Raw genomic sequence first — 20,030 nt, forward strand, 5'->3', positions numbered from 1 at the left:
TCACAAAGCATTCTATGTAGTGTGTAAACCTCAAACTGTACTCTGTAGCAGTTACACTGTAGCAACCATTTGACCTACTAAAATCAGTTGGCTTCTGTGAATCTAGTGCACTCCATGACACTATGACACACATCAACTGCTAACTACACGCAGCGCTGTCGCAAATCGCGACAGCGCTGCACCCCTTTTCCTTCGCGGACGTTGTTATCGCGCTTATATCGTTCACTGTTTCCTTCATGAATATCTTTATTAATCGTGGAAAACTAAAATATAAGGAACTATCGTAATCTATGATCATCATTCAATAACCGGTATGCGATTTTTTGTTTAATTACGTCTAAGACTTACCGAAATCTATGGCTGAAATCAGGTCTGTAAACGTCCTTACTGCTTCACTCCTCATCTGCGTGTTGTATGAATAGCATTCACTCTCGTATACTACAACGTAGGTAGTCGCAGATAGTCGGATGACCCCGACTAAAAAAGTTCAAATCATTGCCGGTGCAGCACGCGCGGATCTACTACAAGCTTTACGTAACACATGAAACGCACGGGCGTACGTAAAAAGCAACCACTTCTGAATGCGCATGCGTGGTAGTTTGTTGCTTTTGTGAAGCTCTCGAAGGAAAAGATGCCACGGCACGATCTACTCCGAAAAATTCAACAATAAGGTCTGGATACCAACAAAACGCCGAATTTAACTCAACCATCAGGAAAATACGCTGTAGGTAAGTGTTGACAATTATTTTACTCTTAAAATCATACCAAATAAAAGGTATTTTATGTGATTTTGCTGTCAACAGTGACGGTCGTTGACAACGTTGAAACACTAACTCATGTCAGACCCTGTTCACAGTGTCTGGTCAGGCTAATCAACTGCATACATTTTACATAAGTCCCAAATACAAGTACTGTGCTTTTCAAACCATTAGATACCCTTCTAAAAGTTTGTTGTTGATTGTTATTATGAGAAAGTAAGTCCTGTAGACTTAGTTTCAACTAATGGATACTGACAATAAAACATGAATTGGAATGTTCACTGGGCTACACCTGTACAATGTACATACAGTGTACAAGGAAAGCCTCTCAACAAATGATATACTGGCTCAAATAGTGCTTACACAACAGATGAACATGGTACAACGTACAATGTCATTCCTCTAGATCTCAGATTACATGTAATCCTACGGTTTGGGCTTGCCATGATTGTGCCAGTATCTTTCCTGTATTTTCTTCACTCTGTTGTTCTGCTGCTCTGAAGCAGCAATCTACCCAAGTGGTACTCTTACAGCTCTCTGTGAAAGTCAGAACCATATCACATTCAGTTACATGTATTTAATCTCAACTGACGTCCATCAATATTCTTGTGAAAGTAGATAAATTGACTCCTTTATTCTTAGATTGGTGAAAACATGCATGTTCTATTTGTAACTCAATACTTCTTTGTTTTTTTTTCAGAAAAGCTGTTACAGACAGGCATCTGTATCGGAATGAAGTTACACATAGGCTTACACATGGTTTGGGGGAGAGATTGAATGTGACACTTCTAGGTGAATTGTGCACACAAGTACAGTAGTTGACCTCATTCCTTGCACAGATAGCTAAGCTGCATCTTTGCTACGTTCAACAAACTGCCAGCACCTCAAGCTTAAGTTGAAATCAAAGGTCACAGCAACCTCTATAGTTTATATGCTCAATGTCCATGTAGCATCACATCACAACCTGACAGACTAGAGGTACAAACTTGTAGGGCTGCAGCCCATATAGTGTAGCAGAGAGAGAAAAAAAAAATTAAACATTTAAATAGTACTTCTTATCTTGTTATGTTGCCAAAACTTCATTTGAGGAGGTCTTTAGAACCATTAATTGCATGGATATGGGATCTCTACAACACAAAGTTGCTGTGATTTACATACTATACGTGTAAATGTGACGTGAAGTTTTATAAATTTCACTGTGCGCAAATAGGGGCCTACTTGTACCTGTTGGCACAACAAACTTTGAAACAAAAACATAACAAAAATTACATGTACATTGTACAATGTAAAGGTAAAGACTACACATTCAGTACATAACACATTTCAAACAAGACAAGCCTTGCCCTACATAAAGATGGATGTAAACTGTCATGATCTTTTTAATAGCTATTCTGCTTGTACTGTATTTTGTGGCAGAACATACAGTGCATGATGTGCATGCTGTATGCATGCTGTGCAATGTAGTATTATTATACAGGTTGTATGACAAATGGCATTTGCATAGAGCAATAGTATCATGTTCACACATCAAACAGCTTAACACCACAGTGGAACAGAACACATGTTTGTGAATGACAGTTTCCTGTCAAGAACACATGCTCACCATTGCAGCGGACAGAAATGTGACAGAAACTGAAACAACACATCAGTATGTATAGTGAGGTGCCCGCACCTCGTCAGGGGCCTGAATACCGTCACCCTGCTTAAAATTGTTTTGAGCGCACTAAACAAAAATGTATGCCCGGGACTGTCTTCGGTACGCTTGAAACTTGGCAGGGCTACCACAACCAAGCAAATTGTGGTGAAAACCGAACAGTTTTTCGCGAAAATCTGAAATTTTAATTGGGCTATAGAAATACGTATTATAAGTCACCCGTACACATCTTTTACGTGTATGTCTATGGGAACATCACGGTCACCCGCACACGTCTTTCACGTGCTAAGTCTATGGGAAAGCGGGTGACGAGTTGCGGGCCCCTTCCTTAGCGCGCAACTTTTTTGCATCGTTCGCGTTTGACGACGATAGCTGCAAATTTTCAATATCGATCAGTAAACTTGTGATTCCATTGGAATTTTCAGCATTTTTCCTGTATGTGAGTTGGATTTCAAAGAATTTCAGTGGCGAAATGTGATTCAAATACGGGCAAACATTAACTATGACGAGGTGCGGGTCACCCAAGTATACCTGTACATACAGCTACATGGGGGCAGTCTGACAATCTTTTTTTTTTCAACAATGCATTGACATTTTCTTATTCATTTGAAGAGAGCACGATGCTCACAATATATGACATCAAGAATGAATATAACAAATGATATTCAAGGCATGCTTATTCAGAAATAATAGTATTTGATAAGCAGACGAGTATTAAGTGCTGGTATTCAATTTCTAAATTGTCTTTTTCTTTTGGGATTACCAATGATTTCACATAAATTTAGAATACCAATTTCTAATTTAATTGAAAACAGTACTTGATTACTGACGGGGCCACCCTGTATAAATAAAACAAAATAATAACAATAATAATAATAATAATAATAATAATAATAATAATTAACTGATCACAAATATTTACTGTTTCGATTGATTTATGTAAAACAAACAGCCTGTTTTCCAAAGATTTTCCCAAATAACAATCAGCACTGAAAATCTACTTGCTAATGGGTCTAGATATTAAAAGCAAGAAAAGATATCTCCTACTTTGACTTGTACACTGTAAACTGTATAAGAAAGCTCTTATTTTCGCATACAGATATTTTTGCGAATGGGGAGGTCACAGACATTTTCGCCAGATGTTGTTTTCGCGATTCGACGCTTATTGTAAGTGCACTATATCACTAGTATTAGCCCAGGGTATGGTGACACTTTGGCGGTGTAGTTAAATTCGTGGTCAAGCAATGATTTGCAAAATTCGCGAAAATAACAGCTTATAAAGTATTACGCATGGAGTCCACCATCAAATTGATACTTAACATTTCTTCTTTTTCTTCTGTTCTTATTATAAATCTTAATCTTCAAATAGCTATCAAGCCTCAAGGGCCTATTCATTCCTTGTATACTCTCAATGACTATTATATAGTATGTAGCCTGAGTGTTAGAATATTATGTAAACCTAGAAATATACTGGACAAGTGAACCATGATGTTGCTCTATTTCTCAGATATTTAAGCAAATATGTAGAAAAGGCTAGGTGACGAACGTGAAAGTAGGTAGCACATTCTACATGGGTAAAGTGCGGAAGTACACTGTAACACCAGCCTTCACGGGAGAGAGGTAGAGGGAGAGAGAAAGGGAGAGAGAGAGAGGGGGAAAAAAAGAGCGTCCGGATGGAAGTAGTCTTCCGCAACGCCCGTAGAACCCTACACTGCGCCGATTGACACAGCACAGGCGAGAAAGTTCGGCATAAAACTTCCTCAAAAATCCGGTCAGAAAACACACAATCCGGCCATGGCAGTTCTTGTATACAGTTGTATGTGATGATTTAGACATTACTGTACATTTTAGTGACACTCACCTTCCATCCTGCTGAACTGTTACTATCTCCTTTGTCCTTGAAAAAATGGACATTTTTGACCATCCAATCGTAAATTTGAGATAGGGTCAATCGCTGGTCAGGGGCGCTCTGGATAGCTTTGGTTATCAAATCTGCGTATGACAGATTTCCCCAAGCATTCCTCCGCGATCCATTCCTTCTTTGAGATGATGGAGTTGACAATTCACGATTTTCTCCTCCTTCTAAAGGTAACACTGACTTCGCATCTGGAGATTCTTCTGTAACTACAGCAGGAGCACCATGGGGGTCTGCCGCGGCAGGAGCGGCAGTAGCAGCAGCAGCGGCTGGCTGTTCAGTTTTGGAATCAAGAAAGTCTGGCCGTCGTAACGGCCAAGTACACGATCGTGGTCGGGGTTGCGGCTCAAAATCGGGATCAAAATCAGCCATGATGATATAATTCCCAAAAGGTTATCCAATGTAATGCCAGAGGTTGCAGGATCACCAGTATTATCCGCAAATTATCGGAGTTGTTTCCTAGAATGACATTGCTGAACGCCGTACACGTAGCTTCACATCGATGTCACATATAACATGCAATCCTATCCTAGATCCTATTAGCGTGCAGTTCACTGTGAATTGGAACGGACAGGTAGGTAGCTTTCCTGCACACTACGGTAGTGTGCGATTTGATAGTGAAAGAAGCATGCACACTGCACTGCCACACTACGAGAGCGACGAGGGTCCCTATGCGACACGGCTATCGTACGTAGTGTGCGCACAGCATGCATTTAGGACGTGTTGAGAAAAAGGCTCCGCACAGTATTTTAGTGTTGAGAGTGACCAATGTGAATGCGGGAAAAGGGTTGTTGAGAACGGGTGACGCGACGCACGAGTGTCGATATGCGAGACGACGAAATGTCGGCTTAGAACGCGTCGGTATCTCCCAACGTCACGAATTGCTAGCTAGCTGTGATATGTGTACGCTGCCATACACACGACATACACACGCACTCACGATTTTACACAGAGGGAAACCTACGCACTCTGTATGCCAATGCAGTATGCGGAGCACACACACTCACACACACACACACACGAATGTACGGAGGCCTGTGCAGCTTAGAAAGCTGGAGCTATCCTGTGTGTGTACTGTCGCGGTATTTCACATCACAGGGAGTCAGTAGGTGACAGGGCTGGCAAGTGTAGTCTAGTCTCTGCAACACGCAACACTGAATGTCACATCGCACCGCCATAAAAGTCCCAACAGAGGGCGACAAGACATCATTTTTGATAAGTATTTTGTGCAATGTTTCTGATTATGGGTCTACTAAATCGTTAAAACATAGGAAAGGAAGAGAACTGACCTTAAAAGGATTCTGCTGGAATTTTTGCCAAAACAAAGCAAAATAAACTAATATAAAGAAAATGCACTTTGACCAGGGCTGTTCGTGCGAGATATCAAAACTTCAAATTTAAAGGGAAAATAATACATGGCAACATTAAAAACAATTTTTTAATCTGTTGTTTGATTTCATCTTATGCAGTCTTTACATTTACGACTCTGCTGTCTACGACCAATAATTTCTCTTACCGATTGCTACCAAATCAAACAATGTATAGAGCATATACATGGCAGGCCTAATCATGTACATTAAGAACTTTTAAAAATCTAGAGGAATTGAAATTGAATTCAAATTCAAGGAGGTCTAGTTTCTATATAGTTTTTGATCCCAAGTCCCGATGGCAGATTAGTGTAGACCTATATAGTGATATCAATGACTGACTATGATTATGCAATATGTAGCATATCTAGTTGTATTACTGGATAGTTATTCAAAGATCCTCCTCAACAACAATAACAACAACAAGAACAACAAAACACACAAGACAAAATAATGCCTGAATGTTTTTAATTTTTGTCTCTTATCATCATCAAACTTATAAAATTTGACAGAACTGTAATTGATCCCCCCCTCCTGCTTCTTTAGGTTGGAGGTGTTTCATTATTAATTGGATCCCCCCCCCCCCCCCCACCAAGTACCTCTTGCTATCATTTTTTTTTCTCTCTCGCTATAAATGAGTTCGAGAGATGACGACACTTCGGAAAAACTGCGCTTGAGTTATTGTCAGAGTATAGGGCCCGTATAGTTGTCAGTGTATATAGATCGCTGATGGGATACTGATGTGGAAACAGTAATAATAAATATTCATCCGAAAACCCAATCATTACAGTTACAGATGGATTCTTATTAAAGGTAAATATCTGCGCCCATGCTCCAGTGCAGACTATTTGGAATAAGTATATAACGACTAATCCGTATATCTAATTAACTTTTTTGACGCTCTACATGTATTTTAATGAGTGACCAACTAAAATATAATACGCCAAGAGGAATTGTGGTCTGTGTTCGTGTGTTGTGTGTGCCCGTTTTTTCGTTTTGTTTTGTTTTTGTCTCTGACTCGTCGCATGTAATTTTGTCGGCAACGTGGATGGTTTCGCATTTGCACACGCTTTGACTGATCATTGTTTTGTATAGTACTGTAGGCCAATACGCCGCTGAGATGAAGTTTGGTAAACCCCGTGATTCACGTAACCATGGCAACGTTGAGCAAGAAACTCTCGGTCAGAGTGACGAGCTGTGACTGATTTCTGAAGATACTATCCACCGCCTTCCCTTTTATCTCACTACTACTTCAATGTAAAGCCTCCAACACGATTTCATGTGGTCGCCAAATTAAGACAACATCTAGCGGTCTTACGTAATAGTCGGATCTCATTCAGAGAAGCTAACACTCGACGACTTGTTGTGGGGGAACGGTATTAGGCTTATCCTAATCACTATATAGCTCTCCTCCTTGTATACGTGCTAAGCGGGAAGCAGTTATACGGTATGTTTCCAAGAGGTATCCAAGCGCGCGAAATAGGCTCTGGAAGTGCGAGCCTCCCGTAACCTCACGGCGAACAATAGTTCAGCTCAGGGGAGCGGCCCCCTATTGTTCAGTTACGTAATCATGACCGCAAAAGTTGTTTACGTGTCCTGAGACGGTCGCGACTTGATTTACCAACACCCCCTACCCTATCTAACTATACGTTCTGTTCATACACACATCCTACACACACACACACACACACACACACACACACACACACACACACACACACACACACACACACACACACACACACACACACACACACACACACACACACACACACACACACACACACACAGTACGAGCACATATGCACGCACACACGCAAAATAAAGATTCACTGATATTTTTTTTTTCTGATTCAAGCAGCCTGACAAAGTTTACTGCGTTGTCAAAGAATGAGGGCAGCAGACTGACCACTTATATCTGTAACCACAGGAGAGCCTATTTATTTTACTTTCCTTTTCGGTCTTGGACGCAGAAATGTGTGGTGCAAATAATTTTACTTGAGCTGCTGAGAAGGCAAGTGATACAGCAGGAACAAAATAGACAAGTCAAAATTGCAAATAAGACCACCAGAAATGTCAACAACTTACAAAGCGATACTGAAATGAAATGACGAATTATACATGTCAATACATTATTACGACACTTTATACATTCGACACTGGGCAATGTGAATGCATTATTGGCCTATCATGAACCTTACCTTTAATCACACTATACAAAATTCTATCTAAACCTAACTGAAATTGTTTCATTCTTCATATTTCTTATATGTAATTACTTCTGTTCAAGATTCCGAAAGCTTTGTTTACTATAGTGTTACGTTTTGAGCTGATAAGTTTGTTTGTCGTTGCGTTTTTCGTTAAGCCCGTTGGACTTCCGTGCCGTGATTTGAGCATGCGATCTATCAACATTGACGGGTAAGGCTATGACCAATCCACGACTGCCCGCCAACATTGCGTAATAAACGACTGAGACCTACACAGTCCTGTAACATTGATAGGCGACATTTATAGATCGATTTGCACATCGTCTTCAATTTTCCCCTCCTGTAAGAACAAGAAGAGGGTATATCCACCGTTAAGTATTCGTAAAGCCGCCTGATGAAATTACTTCTCTCAGTGATCAGGGGCGTCACCAGCTTTTTTTCAAGGGGGGTGCGTTTTGACCCTCATGTAACGAGATTTTTTTTTTTTTTTTTTGACAGACATTTGGAATATAGGAAGCTCTCAATCCCTAGACTTTTACTGTTGTTGAGGGAAACCAAGCGGGGAAAGGGCACCGGCGTAGCTAGGATTTCATCTTTTACAGTAAAAAAACTACCATTTGGAGCTATATTTTTTCGCTTTGGAAATAAAGGAGGGAGGGCGCACCGGGCGCAGCTGCCGGCAATTACTGGCAGCAACATCAGGAGAAAGGCATAACAATTAAATGCGAGCGAGCGGAGCGAGCGAGCTTGATTATTTTGACATTTTACAGAAAAAAACCCTGCCGTTTGTTGCTATATTTTTTCGCTTTGGAAATAAAGGGAGGGGGCGCACCGGGCAGAACTGCTGGCAATTACTGGCAGCAACATCAGGTGAGTTGCATAACAATTAAATGCGAGCGAGCGGAGCGAGCGAGCTTGATTATTTTGACATTTTACAGAAAAAAAAAACCCTGCCGTTTGTTGCTATATTTTTTCGCTTTGGAAATAAAGGGAGGGGCGCACCGGGCAGAACTGCTGGCAATTACTGGCAGCAACATCAGGTGAGTTGCATAACAATTAAATGCGAGCGAGCTTGAAAATTTTACATTTTACAGTCCAAAACTGCCGTTCTTAGCCATATTTTTTCGCTTTGGAAATCAAGGGAGGGGGCGCACCGGGCGGAACTGCTGGCAATTACTGGTAGCAACATCGGATGAATTGCACAACGATTGAATGCGAGCGAGCGAAGAGAGCGAGCTTGAAAAATTTACATTTTACAGTCCAAAAACTGCCGTTCTTAGCCATATTTTTTCGCTTTGGAAATTAAGGGGGGAGCGCATGCCACCGGGCGATTCAATGCGAGCGAGCGAAGAGAGCGAGCTTGAAAATTTTGACATTTTACAGTAGAAAAAGTGCCGTTTGTAGCTATATTTTTTCGCTTTGGAAATTGGGGGGGGGGGGGGGGGGGCGCACCGGGCGCAACTGCAGACAATTACTGGCAGTAATTGGGGAATTGCATAAAGATTAAATGCGAGCGAGCGAAGAGAGCGAGCTTGAAAATTTTACATTTTACAGTCCAAAAACTGCCGTTCTTAGCTATATTTTTTCGCTTTGGAAATTGGGGGGGGGGGGGGGGGGGGCGCACCGGGCGCAACTGCAGACAATTACTGGCAGTAACATCAGGGGAATTGCATAAAGATTAAATGCGAGCGAGCGAAGAGAGCGAGCTTGAAAATTTTACATTTTACAGTCCAAAAACTGCCGTTCTTAGCCATATTTTTTCACTTTGGAAATTAAGGGAGGGGGTGCACCGGGCGGAACTACTGGCAATTACTGGCAGCAACATCAGATGAATTGCATAACGATTAAATGCGAGCGAGCTTGAAAATTTTACATTTTACAGTCCAAAAACTGCCGTTCCTAGCCATATTTTTTCGCTTTGGAAATTAAGGGGGGGGGGTGGGAGCGCATGCCACCGGGCGCAACTGCTGGCAATTACTGGCAGCAACATCAGGTGAATTGCATAACGATTCAATGCGAGCGAGCGAAGAGAGCGAGCTTGAAAATTTTGACATTTTACAGTAGAAAAACTGCCGTTTGTTGCTATATTTTTTCGCTTTGGAAATTAAGGGGGGGGGGGCGGCACCGGGCGCAACTGCAGACAATTACTGGCAGTAACATCAGGGGGATTGCATAAAGATTAAATGCGAGCGAGCGAAGAGAGCGAGCTTGAAAATTTGACATTTTACAGTCCATAAACTGCCGTTCTTAGCCATATTTTTTCGCTTTGGAAATTAAGGGAGGGGGCGCACCGGGCGGAACTGCTGGCAATTACTGGCAGCAACATCAGGTGAATTGCATAACGATTCAATGCGAGCGAGCGGAGAGAATGAGCTTGAAAATTTTGACATTTTACAGTAGAAAAACTGCCGTTTGTAGCTATATGTTTCCGCTTTGGAAATTATGGGGGGGGGGGGGCGCACCGGGCGCAACTGGACGATTACTGGCAGCAACATCAGGGGAATTGCATAAAGATTAAATGCGAGCGAGCTTGAAAATTTTGACATTTTACAGTCCCAAAACTGCCGTTCCTAGCCATATTTTTCGCTTCGGAAATTAAGGGGGGAGCGCATGCCACCGGGCGCAACTGCTGGCAATTACTGGCAGCAACATCAGGTGAATTGCATAACGATTCAATGCGAGCGAGCGAAGAGAATGAGCTTGAAAATTTTGACATTTTACAGTAGAAAAACTGCCGTTTGTAGCTATATGTTTCCGCTTTGGAAATTAAGGTGGGGGGGGGGGGCGCACCGGGCGCAACTGGACGATTACTGGCAGCAACATCAGGGGAATTGCATAAAGATTAAATGTGAGCGAGCTTGAAAATTTTGACATTTTACAGTCCCAAAACTGCCGTTTGATGCTATATCTTTTTTTGCTTTCGAAATTGAGTGGGCGCACCGGGCGCAACTGCTGGCAATTACTGGCAGCAATATTAGGAGAATTTAAATGCGAGCGAGCTTGAAAATTGTGACATTTTACAGTCCCAAAACTGCCGTTTGTAGCTATATTTTTTGCAGTAAGGGGGGGGGGAGGGGCGCACCGGGTGGAACTGCCGGCAATTACTGGCAGCAACTTCAGGAGAATGGCATTACGACTAAATGCCAGCGAGCGAGCTTGAAAATTGTGACATTTTACAGTCCAAAAACTGCCGTTTGTAGCTATACTTTTTCGCTTTTGAAATTAAGAGGGGCGGGGGGGGGGGACGCCCGGTGCGCCCCTCCCCCTGGATCCGCCACTGGTAGTCAAGGGTGTCGGTTTATGTTCATGACTGGGGGAGGTATGACCAGTGAGGTGGCGTCGAAGTGACCAAGTATAGGAAGGATGTCCAAAATCTATGTATTATAGTCAACACTGTATAGAATACACTTGCACTAGTATCTATGTATAAAATCAGTGCTGCCAGAACCAGGGGTGCGAATTGCTTTTGCCCACGATTTTTTTTTTTTATTTGTCCCCGATGCAAAATTTCAAAAAGATAAATAAATAGATAAAAAATAATAATCATTTAGTGTCCGGCGTTGAGGTCGCTCGCAGACTGAGGTTTTTTTTTTTTATTATTTTTTTTTAGGGTCTGAAGGGGGGTGCGTTCGCACCCAACGCACCCCCCCTGGTGACGCCCATGGTGATAGATAAGGAGCGTCAAGCTCCCTGATATGTAGGCTAAAAGGAGTGGTTCCTATCAGTGGGGGGGGGGGGGGTAGAGAAAATGGGAATTAGCTCATTTGCTTCGACAGAGTATATAAACACGAAAAGAGAGTACAAATTAATGTAAATTTCTCTTTGGTTTAAAATATTCGCAGAGCCCGATGAATACTAAAGTATTGAATGACGTCTCACTGCGTTTTAGACCAGATTTTAATCATCAATTTACTTTTTAGAATAATATCTATAAAGAGTGCAGCAGAATGGCATTATGCAAGGGCGCTCTCGCAGAGCAATAGACCATTCTGCGGCCGGCGAAATGTGCAATTTATTCATAGAAATTATGTATTTAATACGTAGGCCGATGTAAGAAATCACAGAATTTTGATAATATTAATAGAAAACGATGGGAGACTTTCAGAGCTTGACTTTAGAGGGGGATTTCAGGATCAGTAATGTTGCAAGTTAATAGTCTGAAAAGAAATAGTAAAGTTGTAGGCCCTACATGCACAGTACTGAAAATGTGAATAAAGTCAGATAAAAACTATGGAAGTTATAAAATTGAGAAATTTCGCCAATTTCCACAAAACAATTCGTGAACAGTTAATATGATTGTGCGAATGAGTAAGTTCATGATGTGATTGTCATCGCCTCATTACTTGCCTTAAAGTTTGTACACAAAATCTGGAAATTTACATTTTTCTTTCCAAACGCAGTTATGCCATAATAAAACACATTGCAGTCTCAAATCTTATATAATACATAATCTGACTGATTATCAGTTTGAATTTATTCGAAGAAATAACATTCTGTTTTACACTTTTTAACGGAAGAAATGGGGAAAGTGAGGGACCGACTTTACGGGAAGTGGGACGTCGATTCATCAGGATGAAGGGGGTGGGGGCTGGAGGAATATTTTGCTTCTCTCCCAAAATCTGTTGAGAAGCAACCAAAAAACAAAACAAAACAAAACAAAAAGGCATTCACACCTTTGGATGACACTGCTCTACCAAAATCAGCTGACAAGCAAGCAAAAAAAAAAAAAAACCACTAACAAAAACAAAACAAAACAGCAACAACAACAACAACACAAAACAGCAAAACAAAACAAAAAAAGATAAAGATAAAACCCCTTTATTTTCTGCTAACAAGTGTGTATATGTATTTTGCAAAAAAAAAGTGCCCCCCCCCCACCCCCAGTCCTTGCCCCGGTTCTGTGGACGGAATGGAGTGAACCTTGAGGCATTCGAATGCACATGACTGGTATTTTCAAGCAAACCAGCGTCAATGTACATCATGCAAATCACATTTATACACTATAACGTTCATATTTTTGAAGTGGATATTGCTGTGGGTATATAAAGTGTTATAAAATCACTGTGTCTTCACCTTCATCGTTATCATCACCATCATCACAACCATGCATTATACCACATTCATCATTGCCGTCGTCATCATCATTTCCTTATAATTCTCGCCATCCTATATATTTTTCATCGTCCATGCATGGTGCCTGTTAAACTTGCCATTTTGCAATATACGGCTGCTCATCATTGTCGAACCTTACAATGTTATTTTAGTCACATTTCCACGAGTGACAAAGATCCTATACTATATATCTTTGATAATAATTTGTCTTGCTAAAAGAATGGAAGGTGAAATTCATGCTGTTTAGTTTCATCTTTAATCATGAATAAGAAAGCATCTGTAAAAATGAAACTATAAATGTACGATTACAATCATAACAGTATGATTAATATGATCGTATACATAACATTTTGGGTGATGCTCGTCATTTCGAAGGTCCGTTAATCCGAAAATGAAATAAAGTTCGTTATCCCGTATGTTCATTATTCCTAAACATACAATGCTACGTAAATGTTCGTTAATCTGAAATTATAGGGTTTGTTAATCCGAACATTTGTGGCGTTCAATCCTGAAGGTTCATTGATCCGGAAATGAAAAAAAAAGAAAAAAAAGAAAAGAAAAAGTGTTCTTCACATCCGAAAATGAAAAGAAGATGGGTAGGCCTACTAACGAACCTTCGGAATCGCCCCGAGAACCTATTCGTTTTCGGATTAACGCACCTTCGGAATAACGAACCCTTGGAACATGGAACCGTAACCAGTAATTTTTACATCAGTCTAGTAAACAAAGAATGGGAGAGTTGCATGGAGAAACACTTGGTGCATGGGACCTGCATGAGTGAAAAAAAGTGTAGGCCTATATACGGAGAGCGGAATTGTCATTCAACACATGCAGAGTGAACATACTGCTATATGTATAGGCCTATATCACCTCACATGGGCCTACAAAGAAATTATTGGGAGAAAAAGGAAATGACAAGAACAATTTTGAAATAACCATGATTTCAGAGTGTGAAATGTGTATATTGGGTATGATGTCGAATGTATCCATGTAAGGAGTCGATGAGCAGCAATTATTATAAAACACATACTGTGAAGTGATTTAGTGTATTCATATGGAGAACATCCAGCCAGTTGTTCAGCTCACGGAAAAAACAAAAATGTGTTTGTGCCACACACTGTGCAAGGAACACCGAAGACCGAGACTTCACCATAGTATTAAAGAGAAAACCCACCCTTAAAGTGAATAAATACCTAAAGAAACAGAAAAGCATTCCCTACAGAACAAAAAAAAAAAAGACAAAATCGGATAAGAAATCAGTAAAGGAAGGCATGACATTTTGAAATTTCTTTTTTTTTTGAAATATTTCTTGACCAATCCCTATGAATATTCAAATGATTAAGTTAACGAATTCATACTCGGCCACAATTAATTTCATAGATTATACAGAAAAGACAAAAATATGTTTCAGCTGTACAAACATGATTATAACTACCCGAAAAAAAAAAGACAAAACACAACATCAACCCTGATATAGTTTAGTATGGGAGCATGCTTACTTGTACTAGCTGAAAATAAAATCCCCTGAATGTCGTATATAACATACATGGAAAATTGTGAGGGTATCACATCAGCAACTCCCTAATTTGAATGTTCATAAGGACTGATGATCAAGAAATACTTTCCGAAAAAAAATGTGAAATTTCAAAATGTCATATCTACCTTATTTCTTATTCGATTTTTGTATCGCTCTGTATGCACGGAATATTTTTCTCTTTCTTTTGAAGTTTATTCATTTTTGGGGTGGATTTCACTCCCTCTTTAAATCGAGAATCTCCGATCCAAATCACCGTGCAGTGCAAATGCCGTAGAGCCAATAGACGTGAAATGATTTCTTTCTGTTTGTTACTCATGCCTGAGAGTATAGGCTCGTCGAAGTTTCATGAAGAATAACTGTCAGCGACAAAATTTTGTACAACACAACAATGACGTATGAACACAAAAGGGCTGTGGAGAAGAGGGCAAGTTCTTCTGAACCTTAGAAGTAGTTGCATGTATATGTATGTACAATAAAGGAATCCCATTTTCTTTGCTCAATTTTCCAATAATACAATCAGTTTTGTTAGGATGATATGTTTATGTAGAGTATACGCTATATAGAGTGTTTTTATGTTTGGGAGGGAATATAATGCTCTATCGACATCTCTCTATTTCATCACAAAAGTCATACATTCAAAGTAATATAAAAAAGTTTGCCCTCTTCCCCTCTCTCTGTGGCGAATCGAAATCATCTCTTATTTTTGTTGTTGTTGTGAACTACCGCGTATCTTGGGGTTTTTCATTTCCCCTTTCGCCTTGTTAAGATCAAACGTATTTCCACTCTGCTGCCTTTTCTCTTTTTAATTTTTCTTTTCTCGCAAAATTTATTTTTCTTGCTTGTGTTATTTGCATACCATAATTAGAAATTATTTATGTTTGTATGCCAATAGTTGAAATCAATAAAACATATAAATACTATAAAAAAAACACTATTTGTATAAGAGTTAATTGACATTGCGGTCAATACTGAACATAATACCATACGCGTTCGCAACATGATGAATGCAGATAAAGAATGCAAGTCAGCACACTCATTCTTGAATGACTGTCAATTGTTAATTTTATCTTTCATCTGTAATTGTCTTGTTTTGTCTTCAAGCTTATTTATACTGTTCCTATAGATTCCAGAATAACGAAAGCGCGAAAACACAGTCGGTCTCTTGACTCCAATCAAAATAAAACGTTCTGTGGTTTTGCCTGTTTGTCTGTGGGTTTTACACATTCTTAACAAATTGTGGTCCACCTTGCTTCATAGCGTGTACACTTTTCGTCCCAGTCCCTCCTATAGCTTTCTTTCTTTTCTCTTTATCACCCCTTAATCCCAGTAACTTTTGTTTCCTTCTTAATTCGGGCGAAAAAAAAAAGGTAAGGCAAAAAATGAGTCACCAGACCGCACAATGGTCCATCGTCACAATGCAGCGCGCGATCGATTAACGTCTTATTGTCGAGCCCCCTTCCCGTCAATGGGCGCTCAATTTGACGAACTAATGCTCTCATTCAGCCCTCCGTGTACCACTTTGCTCACTCATTCACAGTCGGCTTGCTCGTCCAATATTCTTGATAGGAGATACACGTGTATGCTATTTTAAGTATTTGAAAATCTCTTTTCTGTGCAACTTGTGGAATGTGCGGATCCGAAGTAGTCGATTTTCATTTCTGCCTCACAGTTTTATTGTTGTTGCTCAGTTGTTTGTGCATGCGTGTGTTTCAGTTTGTGTAGAAGCCACAGGCTGAGAACACATGTTCCGTTATGGAAAATGCACAATAGATATATCCCATCAACCGTTTCGTAAGATAAATCATTCCAAAATGATCTATTTGCAGTGTGATATGCGTTCAATGTCTTGTTTCAGACAAACTAATTCTAAAGTTTTTTTTTTAAATTATGCTCTCGCACTTTTTCTTTCCCCCATCAATTTGAACATCAACCTGTCAACAAAATTTTAGCTTTGTGTATCAATTGAGCCACGACTATATGAAATGGTTTGTTTATGATAGGCGACGAACTACTGAAATAACACGAAAAGGAGACACCATTATGTGATATTTTCGAGGACAGTGAATTATCGTGTCGGTTCTCTCACCACATTAAGTATGATCAGTGTCAAAGTAGGCAAAAACAAGCGCAACCATGTAACACAACACATGAAATAAAGCAGAGTACATGTTGACCCGCACCTTCCGTGATTAATCATGAAGCAAAGAAAGAATATTTTCGTAACGTTTCTACTATTGTCCCTCTCAAATGAAATGCAAAGTTTTCACATTGTTCATCACAAAATTTTACATATCTACAAATCCTTTGCAATATATGCATTGATATCTGCCCTAAAGGTCGTAATAGGTCCCTTTAAATTCGCAAGCGCCATGAAAGTTTGCACCGTTAAAGAATAATGTATCCCAACATCGTGTATGAAATCTTACCGTAATTCTATCACAAGAAATCAAAATTTAATCAATGTCACTGAAGAATGTATACGCCACACTTCAAATTTATATACCCAGAATAAAGGCTGGATTTTTTTTTCGCGGTCCGAATAAATTCACTGGAAATCTATTGTTTCCTCGCCATCACACAGTACGACACACACACACACACACTTTTTTTTTTGTTTTTCAACGATGTTTATTCTGTTCCATTCAAAGTAATAGAAAAAATAACAATTTTCATTTGCTACAATTGAAATGACGAAAATATACATTTGTGATCATAATAGCAAATTTGCTATTGCTGTACATAATGACATAACAAAAAATACATTTTCATGAACAATTATCAATTTACATACAGTCACTTCCCCTATGCTCTCAAAAAAAAAAAATTGCTTAAATTTAACAGTGATAATTCAATTCTTCTAGCATTAATCTTAATAATCATCCAAATGAATTATGCAGCAAAATTATACAGTAATAAATAATGGAACCATATTATTTATCAACCAATACCCGCCCACCTACTAACTCATATCCCTTCCTGAGTCCCTATGACCACCCCCACCAGTTCCCTCATCCCTTCCTGTTTCCTCCCCCACCCCTATCTGTACACATGCAACACACAAACACACACAGACACACCCATACACACACACACACATACACATGCACCTAATTTGGTTAACTGCTCTTGCCTACACATCACAATATAGTAAATATAGTTATATAATCAGCCCGCCAACAGGCTGACAGGAACGCATGGGAAAGGAGGGGGAGAAAATACAACACAACACAAGAGAAAAAAAGAAGAAGAAGAAGAAGAAGAAGAAGAAGAAGAAGAGGAGGAGGAATGAAGGAAAGGAAAAAAAAATGAAGAAAAGAAAGAGTGGAATACTATGGAAACATTACTATTTTCATAAAAGTCACAGACGTTGCACGTAGCTTCAGAATGGTTTATTCAACGAAGTCTCAAAATATTCCCATTTTTGTAAATGTACATGTAGCTTCCCAGCCTTGGTCGCAAGGATTTCTTCCTCATTTATTAATTCAACAATAATCTTTTGCATCTTTTCTCCAGTGGGTAACTTATTTCCCGTTCTAGATTTAAAAATGATGTATTTTATTAAAATAATCAAAGTATTTACACATTTTGATCTATTTGAATAACCAGAGATTCCCCTAAATATATCTCCCCAATCCATATTCCTTAACTCATTTATATCAAAATAATTAATTATGAATTCCCATAACGGTTTCACTTTAACACAGTGTAAAAATAAGTGCTGATAAGTTTCAGGCTCATGTTGGCAGAAGGAACAAAGGCTGTCTGTTACAAAACCAAACTTCATTAAACGCTCCTTAGTGTAAACTACGCCATGTAACATCATAAATTGAAACTCTCTATATTTTCCTATCAATGTACACTTACTCGGTTTAATAAAAAGATCTTTTATTTCTTTGTTTGTATAATCATAGCTACTGTGGTCATCTTTAATTTGTAAAACATAAGATGACTGTAAATCTTCCACCATAGCCTCATATATTTTTCTCGATTTTAAAACTTGCAAATTTACTCTCTGACCAGAAAAAAAAAAAAACACACACACACACATTTTTTTATAACTCTGAGGAAAGGTCTGAATGACTTAACACTTACAATAACAAATAACAAATAACACGAACAATAACACTTACAATATACCAACTTGCGAAAGGAACCTGACTTTTATTGTTGCAAAAACACGAACTTTTAACAATAATTGCCATAATAAGAGGGACAAAAACTTTTCATAAAATTTCCATAAAATTTTCATAAAAATCTATCTTTTTTCAATACATGGTTAAAAAAAGAACCAAATAAACGAAAACCAACAACAAAAATGTTTGTAAGGAGAGAGAGAGGGATTGTTTTTAATACACATCCGCCCACTTTCCCCATAAAAGATCCAAAACATAATAAAATACTCCCACACATTCTCATTCACACACTAAAGCGCTCACATACAGTGTTCATAGCCGTTCCCATCATGTAGCGTTTTCCCCCATCAGACAATAGATGGCAGTCACTTCAACCGTCCCACGGAGAGGAATAATGACGATATTGAAAAACAAAACAAAAACAAAAAGGTTGTCATCTCGCCAAAACATTATGCATGTTTATTGTGACTGCCCCTGCTAACGTGGATTCTATTACGTAATACTCGTATAAGTCTTCAGAGGTTAGCATTTCCCAGGTGTTTAAGGCAGTGAAGTCACATAATGAAATTCAAAGTAGGTAAAAATTCCAGGCAGTCCCAGTTGGCTATAAATACCCGTGTCAGTGAGCAGTAAGCATCTTTTTCAAGTGTGACGGCAGTGAATCATACCAGGGAGGTGAGACACCTCCCTGATTATACATCTCAAACTCCAATGTCTAGTGATCAGGAAGACGACGCTACCTCTCAGCCCCCATCCCCGCGGGGAGATCAGGGCATGGAAGGCCGCCTTGCTCAACTATGCTCTGTATAGAGAGACCGAGACACTCTCCCGCTTCATGGATAGGGCGGCGGCACACCGTGGTAATGACAAACGGCATGCGAGCCATGCCAGCTGGTGCAGGAGAGCTTCTCCTCCCGGCGATTAGTCCGGACATGCGAGCCATGTCCGCGGGGACAGGGGCGCTGCCCCGCCCATCGAAGACTTCAGCGAGCTAGCCATACCCATCGGCAGCTCATCAGACGACGATATTCTCATGTCAGCCTCCTTCTTGGCAAAATTGATTGCGTTGCCCTGTATGGGTGGCCTTGACTCTGCCCTTGTGGTTACGGTCATTTTGACAACCGAATTGATCCGGATGCCATGCCCTTACAGCCAAACTCTTTCAAAGCCTGGTACCAAATTTGATTTTAACTGAAATTCTGATCTCATTTGGGCCAAATTTAAAAATTGGCTGATTTGCTAATGAAGGCAGTCACACTGCCACATCAGAAGGTAAGTCTCTATAAAATCGCGAAGCAAATGCTCAATTGCCATCGAATGCCCAAGCAGTCTCACACCAAAAATCGA

At 39.8% G+C, this 20,030-nt stretch overlaps 1 protein-coding gene across 1 annotated transcript in view; it reads right to left on the reverse strand.

Annotated features, from left to right (window-relative positions):
- The window catches only part of LOC139735870 (forkhead box protein O1-like), a 172,960-nt gene extending 168,084 nt beyond the window's left edge, over positions 1–4,876 (reverse strand). The window contains exon 1 of the mRNA XM_071646617.1: positions 4,274–4,876. Coding sequence (XP_071502718.1) covers positions 4,274–4,699 — 426 coding nt within the window. The 5' untranslated portion in view covers positions 4,700–4,876. The remainder of the gene's footprint in view (positions 1–4,273) is intronic.
- Between the last annotated feature and the right edge of the window lie 15,154 nt (positions 4,877–20,030).

Source organism: Diadema antillarum, unplaced genomic scaffold (assembly GCF_040938485.1).
Source record: "Diadema antillarum isolate AM-2024a unplaced genomic scaffold, OU_Dant_1.0 seq00000604_RagTag, whole genome shotgun sequence".
Classification (NCBI taxonomy): domain Eukaryota; kingdom Metazoa; phylum Echinodermata; class Echinoidea; order Diadematoida; family Diadematidae; genus Diadema; species Diadema antillarum.